The following is a 23,701-nucleotide window of genomic DNA, read 5'->3' on the forward strand; positions in this document are numbered from 1 at the left end:
AGTAGGTAGGAGATGGAGGTGCGGCTTGGGGTGGGAGGAAGGGATGGGTGAGAGGAAGAACAGGTTAGGGAGGCAGAGACAGGTTGGACTGGTTTTGGGATGCAGTGGGTGGAGGGGAAGAGCTGGGCTGGTTGTGTGGTGCAGTGGGGGGAGGGAACGAACTGGGCTGGTTTTGGGATGCGGTGGGGGAAGGGGAGATTTTGAAGCTGGTGAAGTCCACATTGATACCATTGGGCTGCAGGGTTCCCAAGCGGAATATGAGTTGCTGTTCCTGCAACCTTCGGGTGGCATCATTGTGGCACTGCAGGAGGCCCATGATGGACATGTCATCTAAAGAATGGGAGGGGGAGTGGCAGAGTCATGACTCATTTGCTGTTCACGCATTTCCACATCTCATATGAGTCAAGTGTGGCAGTTTTGAAATAAAGATACAGAAGACTGCTCACTATGTTCAGAGAGAGATTTGATTCAGTTCGGCGATACATTCATGGTAGCTACCATTCTACTTCATCTCAGAGCTGCTTTGCAGAACACCTCCGCTCGGTTCGCAATAAACAACTGCACTTCCCAGTCGCAAACCATTTCCACTCCCCCTCCCATTCTTTAGATGACATGTCCATCATGGGCCTCCTGCAGTGCCACAATGATGCCACCCGAAGGTTGCAGGAACAGCAACTCATATTCCGCTCGGGAACTGTGCAGCCCAATGGTATCAATGTGGACTTCACCAGCTTCAAAATCTCCCCTTCCCCCACCGCATCCCAAAACCAGCCCAGTTCGTCCCCTCCCCCCACTGCATCACACAACCAGCCCAGCTCTTCCCCTCCACCCACTGCATCCCAAAACCTGTCCAACCTGTCTCTGCCTCCCTAACCTGTTCTTCCTCTCACCCATCCCTTCCTCCCACCCCAAGCCGCACCTCCATCTCCTACCTACTAACCTCATCCCACCTCCTTGACCTGTCCGTCTTCCCTGGACTGACCTATCCCCTCTTCACCTCCCCACCTATACTCTCCTCTCCACCTATCTTCTTTTCTCTCCATCTTCGGTCCGCCTCCCCCTCTCTCCCTATTTATTCCAGAACCCTCACCCCATCCCCATCTCTGATGAAGGGTCTAGGCCCGAAACGTCAGCTTTTGTGCCCCTGAGATGCTGCTGGGCCTGCTGTGTTCATCCAGCCTCACATTTTATTGTCTTGGATTCTCCAGCATCTGCAGTTCCCATTATCACTGATTAAAAACTAATGTTTTGTTTACCCATGGCGAGAGTGAAAATTAGCCCCACTGTCTCTCCCAACAGAAAGCTATGATCGATTACAATAACCAGGTAAGTAAGTAAAACCATTAGGACCACCAAAGCTCCCTTACCCTGAGTGTTATTAAGATACTATTACAGGGAAATACACATTATTAATTTCCATTTATTTCCATACGATCAAAACATACTTGCACATTTGTAGCGCAATTTCCAAAATCAACAGGATTTCTAACTGCAGAAAAAAAGAAATGGACTGAATCAGATTGTGGCCGGTCCCATTTTCTTCATTTATAAAAATGAAAATTCTTGCAAACGCTTGTAAAAGTATTGTCCCAGAATGTCTCTGCACTAGCTCGTTAATTGTTTGTAATATATTCTCTCGTCTCAGTCTCCAATCTGCTGCTTTCTCAAACATTACTCTTTATGAAGCAGTGTAGAACAGGAATTGGTCAGTAATGCAGAGATATCGGGGATAAGGCAGGATTCTAGTTTAATGCAAAGTGGTGTGCAGAAGAGAGCAGTACAATGAAGACTTTGGTAAGAGAATGCTACATGCATTTTACAAAATGCCTTGTAAAGAGCCAGTGTGGAGCAATTTAGGTACTACCGTTTTGCACAAAAATCGACAGAAAGAATTTTAATTTGTTTTTCTAAAGAGAAGAGGGAACCGGATGGGTTTTTATGACAGTGATTATCATGGTCACCATGAGGTGTACTCTTAAAATTTAGATTTGACAGCATTCAAATGTGTAATGACATTACCACTACACATACATTCCCACATTAAATGTTGAATTGTCTTTTTTAGGAGGATTAAATTATTGTATCTACTTTTAAACTTTGATTATGTTATCAGGTTTCCAACATTTCCTTCAAAAATAACTTTGTAAAGGAAGAGTTTTAATGAACGAAAACACCTAAACTTCTGGTCATTATGACTCCCAGACAGAGCTCCACATGGTAGATACTAATTTGTAAAATGAAACATGCAGTTTGTATGTGTGTATGTTCTGCATCAAATTGACAAATTAACTCCTGTTTGTATTTGTACTGTAATGTATTAAGTGTCTTCCCTTGGTGGTTAGAAGTTATACAATCTGTAAAGAGCAGATACACATGATTTCTAAAACTCAGTAGAGAATTAGTTTTGTAATTAATTATATGGCTAATATTTGACTAGCCATGAGTAGGGTTTAGTGCCTACTTTTTACAAGCTGTACCAAAGAATATAAAGAGTAAAAGACTTGTTAACATGGATTTTTAACAAAGAAAGTGACAATTTTCTTCTTTACAGCTTAAAATAACACATTGTTACAATCGCTGTCCTTTACTCTACCTCTGCAAGAACGTAAGTGTGAGTGAGAAATTCAAGTACACAAGATCCAGAATCCAACAGCATAAGTAGCATATTGAGGGAAACCATTCAAAAATGAACTTCTACAATGTTTCAAACTAGACATGTTATCGTTTCAGTTTTTGAACTGCAAAATGGAAACATTATATTCAGGATAGATATTACTTCATAAAAATATAAGACGTAAATGCTTAAAATGTTAGAAAGAGAAGGTAATGCCACTGGGATATTTGACTACCACTGAGTGCTCCCACAACTCAGTCCCAATTCTTGCAATTAGATATTTAAATATTTGAAACAGGTCCAAGGCAGCGATAGAGACAGGAGGATAGCCAAGAGGCAGGCTAGAATGCCTCTGTTTACTGAGATATCAGCCTAATTTTAATGATGAATGTCAGCCCTCAAACCCTTGCTCCAAAACACATCCTACATACCACCTCCATTATCCATCATATTCCCCAAAGTTCTTCCATGGCCCCTCATTTTGAGTTCTATCTCGATACCACACTTGCCCCCTCTATGCCATCTCTGTACCTCCCATGTCCCCTCCAAATACCACTTGTATCCTCCAAAACCTTTCAACCAGCCTCCCTACCTGCCAACCTCAGGAACAAAGTACTTAAAACGCAGACGAAACAATAAACTTCTAAGAATCAAGTAAAATTCTCATTCAAACACATTTTGGATTGATAAACTTTCGTTAACGAAACTCATTTAAAATGTATATCCTTCTTGTAACGGTAAGTTAACATCAATTTACTTGCCACACATCAAATACAGGTAGTCTTCTTGGTTTCCACTAAAACTGAATCAAAATGTGAAAGCTAAGTATTTATAATAAGTTTGGCTTTATGAAAATAATCTTGGGCAATACAACAATGAAGCTTGTTGAAACTGAAAAGTCAGAAAGCTCTATTTTGTCTAAACTACATCAGATGTCCTATTAATTAAAGCAAAGAACATGGGGGAGCTGTTTATCCTCTGTGAAAGCAATTGAAGGTTTCCTGACTCTGGGCATTCACTTAATTCTATCACTAATTCACTTAAGGCTATCACATGAGAGTTGCCAAGCTATGGTTTATTCAGTTTCTAATGCATAAGAGCCCTTTTACAAATGAGAAAAATATTCCAAGTCATTGGAACTTTTATACAGTGGTGATCATTGTAATGGTCAACTTAACTTTACAGAACAGTGCCCTATCGTCCACATTGCAGTACCTTACAATACAGTATCTAATTATTGAAACTGAAAGTGAAAAACATTTTTCTTTTGATTGGCCTTGAAATACATGAAAAGTTTCCAAGACCAGGTGACTTCTTGTGTTTCTCTGCTTGGCACTGGAGGTCTCCCTTGATTTTACACAGCCCCTGAGGTGCCCCAGTCTCTTTCTAACAAAACAGGCCTGATTCCATGAGTATAGCTGAGAATCTGAAATTCCCAACCCCACAATAGTTTAGATTGGGTACGATTGCTGTGAGCCATATTCCAGGGCTATAAATACCTCCACATGATGGGAATGGGTAAAAGAATGCCAGAATCAAGTCCTATGTTCCGTTGTTAAATAATTCCCTGCCTCTGTTCCAGTGCAGTCAAAGCCATGAAATTTTAGGCCCTTCTGTTTGTAAAGGCCAAACAGAAACACTTAACATTTTCTGGAAACTTGGAACGACATCCTGAAGCAGTGAGAGTTAGAGTCCAAGACCTGAGACTTACTAAAGATTTGGACACCTCTTCCATTTGCAGTTGATCCTTTTGAAATTGATTGCCTTTTGGCATCTGTATCGTAGGTCATACTTAAAGTGCACCACTTTTCAGTAAGTATAGCTTTTACTGGGACAACATAGGTCATTTCTGAAAATGCAGCCTGGGAATATGTCAGAAAGAGAATGGGCAGGAGAATCACCTGCCACTCCTGAGGCGAAATTTGCTGGGTAACTTAATTGGATAGAGATCTGGTAATTTCAGATTCTCATAAAAATGCAACCACCATGAATCTATAATTCTGTTAGAGTCCAGATTTCTAGCCATTTTGAAAGGACACAAATTCTTTAGTAGGATAATTATAGCTCTACCCTTCCGCGCCCCCCCCCCCCCCCCACAACTAACCGTGATCTAGGCAAAAATTCCAAGAAAAACTAACATCTGCAAATGTAAAACTCTCAGGAGTTTTACCTCTACCATTGGTGCACAGCTATTTGTACCACTATTTGCTGATAATTAGCGGTTTTATTAGTAGCTAGTTTCTTGTAAAATTTGTGTAGTAAGCCTGACCATTTTCACCATTGTAGTTATATAGTACATTAAAACATTTCATACGACCTCGGCTCCAAAGTCCCACAAAATGTACTTTCCTGTAGCAGCATTTCCAGTGCCTAAGGTGAATTGTGTCTGTTGGTTTTTAGCTGCTAGTTCCAAATTTGAGTCATTAATTGAACTACTGATCCTAACAGTATCATAAATTGTGTAACTAACAGTAAATGATGTTGTTAATGGCATTCCAGAAAGTTTATGGGAATCCTGTTGCTTAATATAACATAACATTGGTGAGAATCTTGCCTAATATAAGTTAGCAAAATAGTTCCATTCACTACTGGTTGAGTGATTTTATGAGGCATTTTGCCATTTTTCTCATCTTTATCATACTTGCTTTATTCATATAGTATCGACCACAGCATAATGACCAGGATTCACAGAGCAACACCAGTGGATTTAGCATGATAGTGAATGGACTTGCAATTCCCATGAATAGCCCGTTTCCAGGATTTTATTCTAAAAGAGCTTTTTCAGTATTATTCCCTTGTTTCATACCTTTAACGTTAGCAACGTCAGGGAAGATATCACCTTTTTCATGTTTAATAATGGCAAGGACAGTTGAAAGGTTCTTTTAAATATGAAAGCACAAAATTATTGTTTCTATTAGACAAGACGTTCTTTTCAAATATTAAAAAAATGTACATTTTTATGTCATTGATCGCTGAGAGTTAATTATAAAAGTAACTGAGCCTGATCCACAAGCTTTGTTAGAACTGAAAAATCAAGATTGTTATTTATTTTCTATCAACATCTTTAAGGTTTACACTCAGACCCTACTACTGTTTTGTTCACTCACTGTGTTTTCTGCTACTGATGTAAATATTTTTTTCATTTTACCGACTAATTTCCTCTGAATGAGAAACTGTGGAGTATGGATCTTCCATCCATTTGGAGATGGAAGGGTAGGAGCTGTAACACCAGCATCGTCAGGCTGATTAAATGAAACTTTAATTGGTGAGAGCAAACTTGAGCAGTGGCTGTGTCACCAATCATGAAGCTTTCTCAGTACAGGCTAGATCCTTGATAACATTGTCATTAATTGGATCTGTGCTGACCCAGATCTGACAGCTGATGCAGGAGGGTCTGTGGATCTGCCTATTTGTACACCCCTGGCAGAAGCATTAAAGGCTACCGCTGCTGTTATTATTTACACTATGGCACCCTCCTGTTCTTTACAATCTACGTTTCTGAGTTAGCCTTTCACTATCCACACTGTCAGGTAAATTTCTGACACTCAGTCCCATCGCCAGGCTGAATACATCAGCTGGCGTCTCAGCCAGTCTCAATATTACTGTTATGATAATAATATGTCATTCTTAATGTACAAGATGAGTTGAGCCTGCATATGTCAAGTGCAAGTTTCACTGGCTTTTCCTTCTGGGAAGACTGTTAGCTTGCTTTTGACTTAATGTTTCTAAATATGCATCAGTGACATGGACCCTAGTTTCTCAGCAGCAATTGATGAACAGTTCTAGGCAGACTCCAGTCATTTTCATTGTACTCTGGCAGTAGGTAAAGTATTAACACTGGTGAGGTATACCCTGGGATATTTAAGATAACAGGCTTTTCTTTGTGCGTGACTGGATTGCACTGAAAAGTTTTGTCTTTTTCGTTGAAAATGTCTCACCCACCACAAACATGTTCCTTGCGCAACTATCAATCCATGCAGAGAACACAATCCTAATATAGCTGGGAATGATTTTTACATTCAGGAGTCATTTCAATATCCACTGATTACTATTAGAATTACAATGCTCCTGCCACTACAGTACAGCTGCAGAAGTTACTGTTAAGAGTCACTTTATTATTGGTTGCATAATTTCCACCAAAATAAGACTTAAGCCTGGAAACATTTTAATATCAGATGTTTTTGCCAGTAACTTGTTTCACAGCTTTGAATAATGATATCTCAGAGGGTGCTCATGCTAGGGGAGATGACAGACATAAAGAAGGACTTGAAAATAAGGATGAAAATGTTAAAATGGAAATGTTGCTTAGCTATGACAATGTATATCAAGGAGTACAGAGATGATGATGGGTCACCAGGATTTGGTGCTTGCTAATATCTCTGTTGCTGTCACTATGCAAAAGCCTGTCAAGTGCAGGAAACTTTTGGACCCAACTTACAGTGTCCATCTTTGATTTTTACCTGATATATTCATTTAAATTTTGCTAATGTGGTTGATCAACTCCCTAATCTAGAACTTAGTGTTTTATAACTCACGATACAATGGTCTGACAAGATCACATTTGGCATGTTGTGAAACAATTCCTTGGTGATAGTATAACATGACAATAGTTATTAAATGAATGTCTGATAGAAAAAAAGTAATAATTTTACTAAATTTCTAAGTAGATCTTTTGCAAAACTTGCTCTCATAGCGTTTTCATAGAGAGTCTTGGGAAACCTCTGAAATTTACCATTTTCATTAAATTGAAGGGAAAATCTTGTGAAATGACGTATGGATGAAATTAATCATGGTGAATTGGAGTTTTTGACTTCAGCCAAGAAACTCAGATCTCACATGCCTATTTAATTAGTATTCTGATCTCTAATCTGTCTTGTGGTCTTATGGTCTCTTGTTTCAGGCAATGGAGAATGTAAAAGAGGTGAATGCCAATGCTTTGCTGGCTGGGAAGGTGAAAGCTGTAACTGTTCGTCCTCCCTAATGTCCTGCAGGACAGGACAGGGCCAAATCTGCAGTGGAAGAGGGACATGTATCTGTGGTAGATGTCATTGCACTGAATCCAGAGCCTCTGGTCATTTTTGCGAGATTTGCCCAACATGTGAAAATTCCTGTGAAAACAGCTGGTATGTTTTTGCAATTCATACATTCACATCATTTTGCTGTTTTTTTTTGTTTCAAATTGCTGGAATAGAGTCATGGATTCACATAGCATGGAAACAGACCCTTTGGTCCAACTTGTCCGTGCCAAGCAGACAGCCCAATCTGAACTAGTTCAATTTGCCAGCATTTGGGCCATATACCTCCAAACCCTTTCTATTCATATACCCATTCAACTGCCTTTTAAATGTTGTAATTATACCCTCCTCCAACACTTCCTCTGGCAGCTCATTCCATTCACATACCATCCTCTGCATGATTAAAGTTACCCCTCAGGTCCCTTTTAAATCTTTCCCCTCTCACCTAAACCTATGCCCTCTAGTTTTGGACACCCCAAGCTCAGAAAAAAGACCTTGACTATTCACCCTATCCAGTAGAGCCCTGGGGCTGGGCGGGGGGTTGGGGTGGGGGTGTGTGTTGGGGGGGAGGTGTTACTAAACAAAGAGACCTAGAGATGTGGGTGCATAGTCCCTTGAAAGTGGAGTTGCGGGTAGACAGGGTGGTCAAAAAGGTGTTTGGCATGTTTGCCTTCATTGGTCAGAACATTGAATAAAGGAGTTGATACATTATGTTGCAGCTGTCCAGGACACTGGCAAGGCCAATTTTGGAATACTGCATACAATTCTGGTCACCCTTCTGTTGGAAGGATGTTGTTAAATTGAAAGGGTGCAGAAACAATTTACATGGATGTTGCCGGGATTGGCGGGTTTGAGTTATAGGGAGAGGATGTATAGGCTGGGGTTTTTTTTTCCCTGCAGTATTGGAGGCTGACGGGTGACCTTATAGAGGTTTATAAATTCTATTCAAAAACAGCAGGTATCCAATAGGATGCAAAATAATGGAAACTCAAACGCTTACTGATCATGTGATAAGTGTGAAGGTAAAAAATCAAGGCTGTGGTTAAATTTAAGCAAAACTAATAATTTATAATGATGATGAATAATGCTCAAACTGGCTGTGGAGTCACTTCATGGTCCTATCCAGCTCTTCAAATCACACAATGATTACACCATCTCATTGCTTTGTTTGTTTGCTGTGATTACTGAGCTACTTCCTGTCTAAAATAAACCACAGTTGTGTTGAAATAAACATCACTTTGGCAAAGTAAGCTTAGCAGTCAAGTGTGTAGTATTGAACAATGGAACTGAAGGAAACATTTTTGAATAATCAATGCTGATATAGAATTCAAACAAAATGCATTTATAAAACTGAAAACTACCACTTTAACTTCTTGCAGAATAAACTGCTAATGAATTGAAATGTGTAACTTATTTCTTACATTAACACAGATGGCCTTCATTAAAACGTCTTTTTAAAGTTTACCTTTCACATCTGTCCCTGTGCCGTAACTGCCATAAGACTCCTTATATAATTGTGAGGATGGCAGCATGGAGGACCCTATGACGTAACATAAACAGTGTGTGCCTATGTTTTTACATTCATTCACGGGATTAGGGCTTTGCTAGCTAGGCCAACATTTATTGCCCCATCCCTAATTACCCAGAGGCAGTTAAGAGCCAACTACATAGGCTGTGGGGCAGGAGTCACATGTTGACCAAACCAAGCAAGATTGCCAGATTCCCTTTCCTAAAGGACATTAGTGAACTGGACTGTTTTTTTCCCTGACAGTTGGCATTGGATTCATGGTCCTCATTAGACTCTTAATTCCAAATTTTTATTGGATTCAAATTCCACCACCTGACATGGTAGGAATCAAGCCTATAGCCCCAGAGCATCACTAGCGTCTCTGGATTAACAGCTCTGTGTTAATACCACTAGACTGTCGCCTCCCCCTGTGTGCCTCTAAAGCAATGCTATAGCAAGCCAAAATGCAGCTGCCTAGGTGTACAAGGTGCCTGGCTTATCCTCAGTGAAAACCAACCTGCTACAGATGTGTGAGTCCTAGCTTTCCCTCTCCTCTGAACTACGTACAAGCCCTTTATTGATGCCGAGTTGAATGGATGAATGGCCCAGGAAGAGTGTGACGATTGATCATAGGGACACAGTTTGCAGAGGAAGCAGTTCCATGTGAAGAAAGGCTAAGTGGCTGGCGCAGCCTTTCTACTCACTGCAGTATACACTGATCAAAGTGTCGCCAGGTACCTGCTCTGTTTTACAGGTCACGTTTTTGTGCTGTCAGGTTTTTCAATTGCAGCGAAGAAAATTGAAAGTGCAGTGTTAGTACAGTGAGTTGGGCAAGTAATGAGATGCAAATAACCATCTCATCAGCGGACAGTAAAATTCTGGATTCTTCATCCAAGGGTCAAGAACTTAATTGGGAGAGTTTTTCTCCCAATTAAGTTGAGAATCTGATTTTTGGCCACCCGTGATTAAGTCAAGTTGCTCACAATCATTCTTAGCACCTCAGTGAAGGGAAGATTCCATCATCTGTTTAAAATCTAACTTTTCTTCCAAGTTTCCTCCGTCTCTCCTTGTATTTAATGGTTTGCCATTGATTTTTGTTTGTGTTTCTGGAAATGTCTTGGGATGATTTCTACTTCAGGCAGTATGCACATTTAACTCACTTCTGTACAGTGTGAACATCCATAACTAACACAGGTTCTGAACAGTGTGTATCAGCAATTTCACTGTGAGTCTAGCATAATAAAACCATCAAGCATATGCAGGTAAGCACATAGGAACTGGAGTAGACAATTCAGCTCCTCAAGTCTGTTCTGCCATTCAGTTAATGACTGACCCATTCTTTAATTCCAGTTATTTGCCTTTGCTCCAATTTTCATCCATACCCTAAGGTGGCAACGAAATTAACAAGATAACAAGGTATAGAACTGGATGAACACAGCAGGCCAAGCAGCATCTTAGGAGCAGGAAAGCTTTCCTGCTCCTAAAATGCTGCTCGGCCTGCTGTGTTCATTCAGCTCTACACCTTGTTACCTCGGATTCTCCAGCACCTGCAGTTCCTATTATCTCTGATACAAAGAAACTAACAAGTTCTATTTTGCAATTTTCAATTGATCGACCATCCTCATACATTTGGGGGCACACTTCCAGATTTCCACTAACTCTTATATTAAAAAAATGATATTTCCTCATCCCTAAGGGCGACACGGTGTCTAGTGGTTGGCACTGCTTCCTCACAGTGCCAGGGACCCGGCTTCGATTCCACCCTCAGGTGACTGTCTGTGTGGAGTTTGCACATTCTCCCTGCGTCTGCGTTGGTTTCCTCCGGGTACTCCAGTTTCCTCCAACTGTCACAAAGCTGGGTAGGCTAGGTGGTTTGGCCAGGCCAAATTGCCCGTAGTGTTCAGGGATGTGTAGATTAAGTGGGGTATAGGGCGATGGGTATGGTTGGTTGCCCTGAGGGTCAGTGTGGACCAGTTGGGCCGAAGGCCTGTTTCCACAGCGAAGAGATTCTATGATTCTTAAGTTGCACAGCCATAACTACACTGAAGATCCCTCTACATTACAGCTTCAATCTGTATCACCTTCTACAAAGAGCCCCAAAATAGATGTCATTGTCTCAGTTACATGTGTAACCTAATACCTCTTTAAGGAGATAATCACAGCAATTGAACTGGAGTTCCCCAAATAAATAAGGTCCGCATTTCCAATTCAATGATTTTTTATATTATTAAACAAATACATGTTTGCACCATTCCCTTTAAGCACTTAACACATTTAGTGAGTTTTATTTTTAGTTGAAGAATATAATGACTGGATAGAGGGCTCATGGCAGCAAAATTATTTACAAATTTCCATGTTGTCAGGCATGAATGTGCATATTTGCTGAAGTGAAATTTATATACCCATATCGATAATACTGAACGTTTATCTGACTTATCCTTTCTAGGAAGTGTGTGCAGTGTCATGTGTTAAACTACTGGGCAGTGTATCCTGCCAATTGCACAAAAGCATGTTCTCAAATGGTGTTGGTGGACCAGCTTTCAGGTACGTTTTTGTTTAGATTCCACTGTTTCACTTTATGTGCTATATGTTTCAAAGTTAAGAGTTAATACCTGATTTAATGTTGTTTAGAATGAAAAAAAAATTCTCCAAAATGTTTTTACAAGTGCATTACCACTATTGGGATTTTTCCTTCAATCTAAACATCTTTATTACCTCCCAGCCCTTAAAAAAATTCTGGCTGTCAGAGTTCTCCCACTTAAAGTTTTACACCAGAAGCATGTTTGAGCTGTACAGTAATACTGCTTGTATGTTACATTGGAAAGGAACAATCTTATCACAAACTGTGATAAGTATCACTATGGAGTAATATTTCAGACAATTCAAGATAAATAAATCTGTACAGTATAAATCGCACCTTTTTAAAAGAACATTTATTATGCAGGTTTGCTGTCACAGAACAAACTTAAAAATCACTTTGTTCCTTCACTTATATCTTTGTTCAATAAATCTGAAGCAACATGTTGGCAGTCTTACAAAGACAACAGTCTTATTATCATTAGTAATGGATTGTGAGCAATACCCTCCCTCTGTCACTCTGTTAAATTCCCATTTTTTTCCCTCCTCTTCATTCCACTGGTCTAATATTGTTCTGTTTGCACCGTGGGCCATATTGAGGATTCTGATGCATGTTTCATGGGTGATGGGTCTAGTGGGATGCCCTGAGGGTCAGTGTGGACTAGTTGTGCCGAAGACCTGTTTCCACAGCGAAGAGATTGTATGATTCTTAAGTTGCACAGCCGTAACTACACTGAAGATCCCTCTACATTACAGCTTCAATCTGTATCACCTTCTACAAAGAGCCCCAAAATAGATGTCATTGTCTCAGTTACATGTGTAAGCAGCCTAATACCTCTTCCTAGAAATTTTTGCTTTAACCATAGCAAATAAGTGATGGCATGTTCTGTTGTGCACAAGGAAATTGCCACAAAACTGATTTTATTTGATACAAACACCTCTGTCTCCAAATGTACTCGATCATTTCTCTGATTCTGAGTTACTTGTGCCCAAATCCCTGCCTTCATTTTTATATCCCATCTTTATTTTAAATAGATATGTTTGACTAGCTGTAACGTGAGCTGTGATTCAGAAGGTGATATGTTTAAACACTTTTTGTACCCACTATACATAATGTGTTGTAAGTTTCCATCCACAGAAAACTTTCCAGACCTCCTGCCCTTAAGGAAATCAAAGTTAATGGCAAAAGACAGCATTTATAAACTATTACCCCTTTTCATGATTCAGCATTTGACCTTATTTGGTTCCTTTATTTTTAATATCAATCATAGGCAAATAACATACTCAGGAAATCTATGTTCCCTTTGCAAGACCTACAAATTTCAGTGAAAACCGAAAACAACTGTGGATGGTGTAAATCAGGATCAAAAACAGAAGGTGCTAGAAGCTCAGCAGGTCTGGCAGCAGTTCTGAGGAAGCGCCACTGGACCTGAAACGTTAACTCTGATTTTTCCTTCACAGATGCTGCCAGATCTGCTGACCTTCCAGGAACTTCTGTTTTTGTTTCAGATTTCAGTGTAATTTATATATGGATGTAATCCAGGAAAAAAAATATGTTTTTGACATAGTTAGTTTTCACTTTAACTAAAACAGATGGGAATTCTCTGAAGGTGTGATAGCTTTGAAAAATGTTGTGTTGACCATGCCATTAACTTGTGTTTTGTTATCAGAATCGGAGGAAGAAAAAGCACAGCACTGCATTTTTCAAGCGCAAAATAACTGTTTATACAAATTTATGATGGTAGCAACTGACACTGAAAAAGAATATCTTTATATATTGAGAAACCCAGGTAGGTATTCTATATAATAACATTAAAATATTAAGAAGTGTTGCTGAAAAATTCTATTAACTCTTCAAAGTTTATCCTTTCATTACATGAATTTTTAAAAAAATAATGATTCCATGTACTTTGTTTTTGTTGCCTTGCTTCCTAAATTATTTCACATATTGTACAAATATTGTACTGAGTAAGGAAGCTTGTATATCTGCGCTCAGTTTATTCGTGATGAGTTTAAATATGCCCTTGCTTTCTTGGCTGCTTTGAAATAATCCTGCTGTTTATCCTACCTGCATTTTGATGTACACTTAAATAAGGGATATCTTAACAACTTTCTTTTCTAGGTATTAGCCTATGAACTATTTCATTCTTTTTCCACAGGCTTATTATTCTTTATACATGGGAATCAGGCTGAATTTCTTTATGCAGTTTCTAAAATAAATGATTTTAACTGCTACAAAATAATTGGATTTACTTGGGCCTCAATTGAGAGACAAACCAGCAGCTATGACTAATGTGTCAACACCAAGTGAATATGGCAGTTTTGACATTGTTGCGTGCTTGGTAGGTGATTCCAGAAATCACTTGCCATTGTTTGAAACCGCAGCTCTGGATTGCTACAGTGCAAACTAAGCCCTAATTTTAACTGCCCACTTCCTTGTATGATAAGAATGTGAAATAAGGTGAGACAGTGACACATTGGTAATGTTTGGACTAGTAACCCCGAGGCCAGACCTAATTCCCTGGGGATATGACCTTGTCTGCCATTCTTATTTCCTTTGAAAGTATAAAATCACTGGAGGATACAGATATCTGCAGTGTAAGATTCATTAGGGAGACCTTTAGCAGAGATCACAGCCGCTGGCCACAGAGCAAGTGTGACATGCATGTGACCTCCTTTTGTGCCAAACAGGCACGTCTTCAATGGGATCATGGTAAATCTCACCCTCTGAGAATTAATGGCCAATAGAATACTGCAGCAGCTCTTTTGCTGAGCAGCAGCTAGAAACTGTAGTGATTGCTGCTGGTACAATGTTCACAGAATGCCCAGGATGAAAGAGTGACGCAGACTCAAGGTAAGTGATGGCAAGAGAGGCCTTGCAGGATGGGGATCACGAGGGGAAGCAAGGACAGCAAGACAGCTTTCAGCAGTCCTCCTCCCCCATTCTCAATGCCACTCCCCCAACCCGGCCTCATTCCAATCACTGCAACCTGCACATTTCCCATCAAAAGATCTAGCTGGATCAGCATTGTGAAATGGTGACAGAGTGCTGAACTAATGTTGTAATAACACTTAAAGAAACTGCTCTCGCTTATCATTTTTCTCTCATGAATCCCTGCTGGAAAGGGGATACCTCCTAAGCCTTCATCCCCTGGACAGGTCAGGAGAGGAAAGCAGCGAGCCCAGGAGGATGTAATAAAAGTATTAGTTATAACAGCTCCAGCTCGTCACACCTATACGATCAGAACCCTCTATTTTACAACCCAAGATATCCGGCTTTGGATCAAATCTGAATCTTGCCCTTAGGTAAGCAAACTCAGGCAACGCTAGCAACCTGCACTAGGACTGGTGTACGGGAAGCTCGGTGATGAAAAGCAGTTGGTAAAAGGGTGACTGAAGGAGTGATTAAAACCACCGTTAGGGGGTCAACCGCAACAGGATGAGTTAGACAGCGGAAGAAGTTGCTTCAAAACAGCACTGATTTGTGGAGCATTTATTTAATTTCAGTAGTGGACATCATATTAATTCATGCATTAGAATGATATTTTAAATATTAATCATTTGGAATGCTTGTAATGTTTTGTTTTTTATTACTATTTTGCAGAATTCTACTCTAGCCACAATATCCTTGCGATGTTTCTTGTCTTCTCTGCTGGTACAGTTATTACTGGATTATTCATTGTGATGGTAATCAGGCAAATAATGATGCACTGGAATTCAAATGAAACAAATAATCCTGGAAACAATTGCAAAGTATCTCCTCCACAAAAGGTAGAACTAATAGGTTACAGATTTGCAAATGGTCAAAAAGTTTAAAACTGTTTTGATTATTAATGGTAATTCATCATGAGGGAAATATACGGGGAAAAACTACTGAAGGTACCAATTTCTTTTCTTTTTCAAGGGAAAACCTTCATTACCTATAGTTAGTTCAGAAACTACAGCATTCAGGCGTGACAAGCCAGAGGACCTCCATGTGTACATCAACAAAATGCAAGTAATTTCAGAAGCTTGACTTGTAACAAAAATATTAGAAAAAATATTACAGATTCCTATCTTTCATGGGCTCTTGACTAAAAAGACAGACATGATGAGAAGGCCATGTTCAATCAATTCAAGCTCACTCATCCAGAAACAAGATGAGTTCCCACTCTTTGTGATATTACCAACTGTTTCTTAAGTCAGTCTTACATTATTTTGGCTTGTATTCACGTATACTATCATGTATACTACAATTTCAAGTTGTGTTTTCATTTTTTTTTGTGCAGTTTCCTACTATCTACATCTATGGGGAGCCCTCTCAAACATTTTCTACCAAGGCTGAAAAGCTGAACTGCCTCCAGACTTTTTACATAAATCAGTAGCACCAAGAATTTTATTGAGAAAATTAAATAAATCTGTTTCCTTGTCTGTTTCCCAATTGATGACATTTTATATATGGAATCCTGTAATTCCAAAAAGCTTATGCAAAACATTATCAGGAATGCAGCTAAGTACAAGCGTTAACATGAAGTGATCAAGATCGCACACAGCATCTTGAGTTACAATACTCTTTAATATGGCAATAATCTCAAACAGTTTGAAAACGTTTCAGGCTCAAACTAATTGCAGTTCCATATGAATTAACTGAAAACGTTTTCCAAAACACAGAGCTGTCGTAGAGCTCTGCTAATATTTAATATTTCAACAGAGCATTTTGTCTGTTATGTCTTGTACTTATAAGAGCTACCAATCTTAGAACTGAAGAGATAGACGTGTGATGGATGAGTCTCTGTGCAATAATAATATTTGTAAGCAAACCACTGGAAATAATTGCATTATTGTTATGATTTTAATTGTCACTACGGGGGACTAAGTTTAACAGAGTTCAAAATCATCAACAATACTGCATAGGTACTGAAATCTGTGAAATTATTTTTTTCCAAGAAAGAGAATACTGTGATAATCCAATGACTGCTTAGCTCTTGTTTACTGAAGTTAAGAACAGATGTATGACTGGTAAGGTGTATACTTATCTTCTGGATTTCTATTTTTCTGATTATTTATTTTAAAGTTGATAAAATGCTAATAAATGGAATTTAGTGTGTACTGAATGTCTGAAACACAAGTACCAAAATTCTCAATTGGGGTCCAACCCAGGAAGGGATTCCTGCTGGTATAATTAGCCACTTGTATCATCCAAATAATGGTGTAGATGCTGTTGATAATTATTTCCTAGAATGTCCCTGGTTCTTTCACCAAAGGTACAGTAAGCTAGTGGGAGGATGTCTATGGATATTCACCTCTGCGTTTTTAAATGTGAACCAGGATTTTTAAAACAGTCCAGATCGGAAGTAGGGATACAAAGTGTTGCCTCCAGCCTCTGTGCCAATTTGCTGCTGCAGTTCCAACACTGAGCCATTTTGAATGAGGATATTGAAGACAGATATCTGCTGGGAAGTGACAGAGCCAGTTATCGGTGATTGTGGGGCCTAGTAATCCAACATTCCAGCACCTCCTGGAATTTACAGTTGGTTGAATTGATGGCCCACATTGATCTGGTCCACTTCTGGATCAAGCCATCGTAATTGGCTTAGGGCATGGGAGTAGAGGTCGCAAAAGATCAAGTAGGACAGAAAACCCCCAAAAGGACCCATAACTCCTCATCCCAAAGTGGTGGAGCCCTCTCCCAACCTTTAACTAGTTGAGGGATTGCAGTGAGCATGGTTAAAAGCTGTGATGTTGACCCCAATTGAAAAGCCAGCCCATGATCGAGATATCTTTCCATTCACCATTTTTAGAAAAATCAATGTTTTAAAGTTGTGAAATATACTGTGTATTTTCACAGAAAAGTTTATGTATAATTTTATCCCTAAAACTGCCAACATTGGCTAGTGGAAAAGCCAACAAAATCATCAAAGATGGGTTTGTTTGAAACTTATTAACTGGGAATTTCAGTACATGATTTTATCCTGTGGAATTAGCATGTTTTTTTTTAATTCTTTGCTGCTTTTATGTTGACATTGATAGATTAATGTTAAAGCCTCATTTCTAGGCTGATGCTTTTGTTTATGGGAGTGCCTTAAGAATGCAATCCAAGTTTTCTGTCACATTGGAACTGCATAGAATGCAAAGAATGCTGTTGAGTGCAGTTTCAAATCCATTTTATTACTCATTTAAATCGAATAATCCCTCTCTGACACTTCCTATGCTTATTCTATTTTGTATACATCTATTCACACTACACAAGTGCCAGACAATGATCATCTCCAACAAGAAAGAATTGAACTATCTCCCCCATGAGATTCAGTGGCGTTACCATTGTTGAATTTTCCCACTATGTATATCATTGAGGATCACCATTGATCAGAAACATAACTGGACCATTCAATAAACACTGGCTAGCAGAACAGGTCAGAAGATGAATCTTTTGCTGCAAGTAAGTTCCTGACACCTCAAAACCTGTCCGCTTTTGACAAAGGAAGTCAGCATGTGATAGAATATTCTCCACTTGCTTGGATAATTACAGTTCCAACAACATTTAAGAAACTTTGACAGTGGAACACACTTGATTGACACTACAATCACCATTTTGAATATTCAGTCCCTCCACTAACTGCACATTATGTCTGCAGTGTTCATCACGTACAAGATACACTGCAGTTATTCCATCAACATCACCTTACAAACTCTGAAACTCTGTCTGTAAGAACATGGGAACCAGATGCATTTGCACACCACCAATTAATAATACTTTTAAAAATCTAGAATTAAAAGTGCTTAGTAATTCCCTGAATCCAACAGTTTATTTTAAGGGAAAGAGCAGATTTAAACTGTCAATGGTAGCTGCAAACAATTGGTCATCAATCAACCAGCATATGCACCCCACACAACTTTCCTTTCCTACAAAATGCTATTGTTTTGCTTTTAATGAAATGCTAAGATTTAATTTGAAGGAATAAATATTTAGAAACTTGCATTTCTCACCACAGAGGCATACTAGATCTATCCTGAGCCTTTTTAAAATGCATTTAATTAGTTGCATTTGATAACAAGATAGCAGCATTTACCTCTCCCTTATACACAAGAGTACATCTGTCTGCATATGTACATGTTTATATATGTATTTTTCTTTTCCTGTAGAACTGTGAGTAATTCTATGGTGCACTGATGACAGTCTAGCCATTAACTAATGCTATCACAACCTTCAGCTGTATAATTTATCTAAATGAATGATGCATCGAGACAGGGAGATGTTCTTCTGAATCAAACATGAAGAGAAGTTTTGAAGAATTGACGCAGTAAATACTTATATAAAATCAAAGATCTGTGGATGCTGGAAATATTAAAGAAAAATGGAAAATGCTGGATAATCTCAGCAGGACTTGAGATGTTGATTTTTTTTATTCTCTGCAAATGTTGATTTTCTCCGGCATTCTCTGTTTTTCAGTAAATGTTTATGTTCATTTTTATGTGACAACATGCTTCCTGCAGTGGATTATTCTGGTTGCTGTTCATTCCCAGCATTTATTTCACATGCTGTGATGCAGTACAAATATTTGTCAGTTCTGTATATGAATATAGAAATAATGGTTGCCCAAATCAGCAGCCAAGCACTTAACCCATGCATTATTATTCAACCTGTGCCACTCAAGCTCTAGCAGTCACCTATTTAAAATAAACTGTTATTTGTTTTGAAATGTTGTCCAGAGGAATGGCAAATGGTACATTGTGCTTGTTAATTAGGACTGCAAAACGTAATATCTGGATATATGTTCTCATATATGCTGTACCTTCTGACAGTTGAGAGAGAAATAGTGTGATTTTACAAAGCAATGCCCTAAGCTTGAGTCAAATGGGCTTGTAACTCTCAGCATTAATAATAAGAATTCATGTTCTCTGACAAAAAATGGAAAGCATTAAAATCATCAAAATTATGTTGTGATATCTCTTCAGTTTGCAAGTTGCTTTATTAAGACTATTTCTTCCCAGCAAAGCAACATGCTATTTTCTTGTTTTTTATCTGCATCATTATCTTTCATACATTTAATACGTGCATTGATACTACTGATGTAATTGAATGAGGCACAAGGTGTGGAATAACTGAAAAATGTTGAGGGCAACTGTAGGAGAATAATTATAAGTAAAGTTTATTTTACAATAATATTTAATGTTCAGTTATTTTACAGTATTTTTCTGCTATGAAGTTATTTGGTTAACACTGTGCACTTTAGAAAACAATGTAATTAGCAATTGATGATTTAACTGTTAAACTTTCTCACGTTAATTACAAAAATTGGCCAATAGTTTTAGGTGCCAGTCCAATTCCTAACAGAATCTAAACTTGCACTAACATTTAAAAAGGTTTTTATTTATTATGAGTTATGGTTTTAGTAGTTTTAAATGCTCATTTAATGTCTGATCCTGAGTCTGATCCTGTTAATTTATTTGATTGCTTTGTATTGGAGACTGTTGTTTTTTTAGGTTTACTTTTGATCTTGTAAAAAAGTTATGTCTTGCAAATGTTTAATAAACCATATTAATAGTTCATTTATCTTAAGATATTGTTTAAGCAAAATCTTACCAAGTGGTTTATTCATTCAGTTTGACATAATGAAGACAGATGTATCTTTCACAATTGCTGCTAATGACTCATCACATGCAGGTAATCTGAAAAATCCTACAAGATTCCCCTAATGAATTCCATGTAGCACTTTTCACATGTAGAATAGGTGAACCTGACCTCCTAACAAGGGCTTATTGGATGGAAGAGAGAGTGGGTGGATGTGGGGATGCAAAACCTCCAGAGAGGCCGTGCTCTGATGAGCGCAGGATGACTGGGAATGAGGCACTCCACTGATCAGAACATTACATGGTTAAATCTAGCAGCCTACACAATGACTGCAGGCCTTCCTCTTGCTGTCCATTAAATGGAATGGTGACAGATTGAATTCAGCCACAGATGGTTCATCTGTCCGATGCCTGCCCTGCAACCCACAAACCTTTGATGTGGGATTACTGTGGAAGGGCGCAACTCCTTCATTAGTGAGTCCACCCAACAGTTTTACTGTGTGTGCATTGCCTGTTTTCAGCCCAAATTCATGTGAGATATCAAACTGGGAAGACTAAATTAATAAAGCATTTCTTTTGTTAAGTATTAATCACTAGCTACTGAGCTAGGCTATCCTTAAAGTGTATTGACTTTTGAATAAACCAGTCTGGTTTGCTTAAACAATGAATCTAGCATTGGATATGTTCATCTTTGTAGCATTGTTTTATATTTGTTTGAGTAGCATTGTTGTAATATGATATGGTTTTAAACTATTTTTAGAATAAAAAAATAAGTTTGTGTGGCCTAGCTTTTCTTCCAAACACAGATGTGTAGATACCTCACCAAAAGTATGGATGGTATGAATGGATATAAAGTTCACAAAATTCTGTACTTAAGCATTTATTTGTTATGTTGTTAATAAATTAACAAAAGACATGAAGAGCCAGTTAAGGATATTCCAGGTTCAGAAGACCAAATACCTTGTTGATTAGGTAGTGTCAAGGATTATCTCAACAAATATTTGAAAGAAGGAAGGTAAAGTAGAGGGAAAGAGAGGTGTTGGGAGGGAACTCTTGAGCTGAGGTAATTGAAGGCATACCTGCCAATGTTGAAGCAATTAGAACTAGAATGTGCAAGAAGATGAAGAATTACACATTTCTCTGAGGATATAGAGCTGGACTGTATCACAGACATAGAGAGGGGCACAGTCATTGGCGGGATTCAAAAACAAGCATGTGGATTTTCAAGTCTGGGAGCCAATGTAGTTTAGCAAGTACTGCATGATTGGCGAATTAGACAAACTGCAGGTTTAAATGAGGCCAACAGAGTTTTGGGTGACCTCAAGTGTATTGAGACTAGAATGTAGAATGTGAGAAGTCAGCCAGGAGTATGTTGCGATAGTCAAGTCTAAAGAGAATAAAGGCACAAATGAAGATTTCAGCAGTAGATGAGTTGAGACCGAGGTAGAAGTTAGAGGGCTTAATTATAATAAGAATGAGGTCAGAAGCCCAACCCAGAACGAAATGTGACACCAAAGTTGCAATGAGATTGGCTAAATGCTGGCAGAGGAATGGAGTCAGTAGCTAGGTGTTTAGAACAGGAGCTGAAACCAATCGCCTCAAGAATTCCCAGGATATACTTGGAGAAAATTTCTCCGCTTCCAGTACTTGATGTTGGATAAGCAGTGTCATAATTTAGCAACAGTGGAGAAGGCAACTAAGGTGCTAGAGAGGTCAAACTGAATGTTACAAGCATGCATTTTGTTAGCAGCAATGGTTGAGACTGCATCTGTCAAAAAGTAGACAAATCTCCGAAATGACCAGCAGAAATGTCAAAGTAGAAGATTTCATGTTTTATGATTTCTACTGTGACAAACAAATCTACAATCTGTATACATCAAACATTACAAAATGGATGTTGAATGAAAGGAAGGGTGTATTTCCATTAGTATCTAATGTAAGTGAGAGTATGTTAAATGCCCGTTTGCTCTGCACTTAGCTTGTGCAAAGGAATTCCAAGAAATTATTAGTCCTCTAATTATAAAGGAACTACAAACTTCAGAATGTCAGGACAGAATCAAAAACAGCAGTCTTCCACCTGGTAAGTTTCCAGTTTTTCACATCTGAGGCGTAGGGAGTGGTGTTGGAATTGTAATCTCCAAACTGCCTGAATTTACAAATTCAGAGACTTGTTGGCGGGAAATGGTGTGGTGGTAAATATAGTTACATAAACAAATATCTAATGTTAACAATAAGACAAAAAAAGCTTAGCAGTGTAACATATAGGTGTGCAAAGGTTAATACTGAGAGTGCCCCAGGCACCATCCACGGTGTTAATATCTGTGGACTTGTGGGGCAACCATCTTAGGGTCTTGAAGGAATGTGACCTGACATCTGCTTCTCCTCAAGACTGTGCATCAGTATGTATATCATATCAATGTGACCTGTTACTAATTGTTAATAAGCAATAAAGCTACTTTGTTAATTATAGGAGAGTCTCCTAATTAGGCCAGAAATGGTGTTCCTCTATCACTAGACTAAGCAGGGCACATAGTTCAAAACACTTAGAGTGTTGTGAACTGGCTTTCCCATTTAGCAATTAGAATTTTAATGAAAATATGGTCAGGGTAACAAGGTTATCGGGAAGGCGATGGCCTCGTGGTATTATTGCTGGACAATTAATCTAGAGAGCCAAATAACATCCTGAGGATAACAAAGCGTGTAGATGGATGAACACAGCAGGCCAAGCAGCATCTCAGGAGCACAAAAGCTGACATTTCGGGCCAAGACCCTTCATCAGAATTCAATAAAATATCTTGAATTAAAAATTTACTGATGACTATGAATCCATTGTCAATTGTCAGAAAAACCCACCTGGTTCACTAATGTCCTTTAGGGAAGGAAACTGCCACCCTTACCTGGTCTGGCCTACATGTGTCTCAGAACCCACAGCAATGCGGCTGACTCTTAACTACCCTCTGGGCAATCAGGGATGGGCAATAAATGCTGCCTAGTCAGCGACGCCCTCATCCCGCGAATGAATTAAAAAGGTAGGTTTCTTGGAGTTGAGATGAGTTCAAAAAAAGTATGGAGGAAGACAGAAGAGAAACTAGAGGACATATTTAATATTCATGTGTAACCAAAACCATTTTAAAAGTAATATTAAAGGTTCCATTCAATATAGGTTCCACAGGTCAGATTTTTGTAAGTTGAGGAGATTCTGGGTTGGGGACTTGTGGTGCAATGATATTGTCTCTACCTGGAGTCAGGAAGCTGGGATTCAAGTCTTACCAGTTTATGAGGTGTGTAATGACAGAAGCAGTGACCAGTCCATTGTGGTTGATGTTGCAGGGGTTTTACCTGAATGCTTGTAAAGCCAACTTCAAGAAGGATGTTAGCATATGTTTAAAAATCTTCACAGTGAATCCAAAGGATACAGCAGAGGCATTGCTAATGGAA

The 23,701-nt window shown here is 38.8% G+C and overlaps 1 protein-coding gene across 7 annotated transcripts in view; it reads left to right on the forward strand.

Annotated features, from left to right (window-relative positions):
- The window catches only part of itgb8 (integrin, beta 8), a 109,103-nt gene extending 88,105 nt beyond the window's left edge, over nucleotides 1–20,998 (forward strand). For 2 of the 7 annotated variants that reach the window (XM_059654611.1, XM_059654583.1), the window contains exons 11-16: nucleotides 7,515–7,737; nucleotides 11,583–11,680; nucleotides 13,384–13,503; nucleotides 15,318–15,484; nucleotides 15,618–15,710; nucleotides 15,982–20,998. In XM_059654611.1, coding sequence (XP_059510594.1) covers nucleotides 7,515–7,737; nucleotides 11,583–11,680; nucleotides 13,384–13,503; nucleotides 15,318–15,484; nucleotides 15,618–15,710; nucleotides 15,982–16,077 — 797 coding nt within the window. In that variant the 3' untranslated portion in view covers nucleotides 16,078–20,998. The remainder of the gene's footprint in view (nucleotides 1–7,514; nucleotides 7,738–11,582; nucleotides 11,681–13,383; nucleotides 13,504–15,317; nucleotides 15,485–15,617; nucleotides 15,711–15,981) is intronic. The other 5 variants (XR_009447219.1, XM_059654602.1, XM_059654606.1 and 2 more) reach the window with 5 other exon arrangements.
- The last annotated feature ends 2,703 nt before the right edge of the window (nucleotides 20,999–23,701 follow it).

Source organism: Stegostoma tigrinum, chromosome 2 (assembly GCF_030684315.1).
Source record: "Stegostoma tigrinum isolate sSteTig4 chromosome 2, sSteTig4.hap1, whole genome shotgun sequence".
Taxonomy (NCBI): Eukaryota; Metazoa; Chordata; class Chondrichthyes; order Orectolobiformes; family Stegostomatidae; genus Stegostoma; species Stegostoma tigrinum.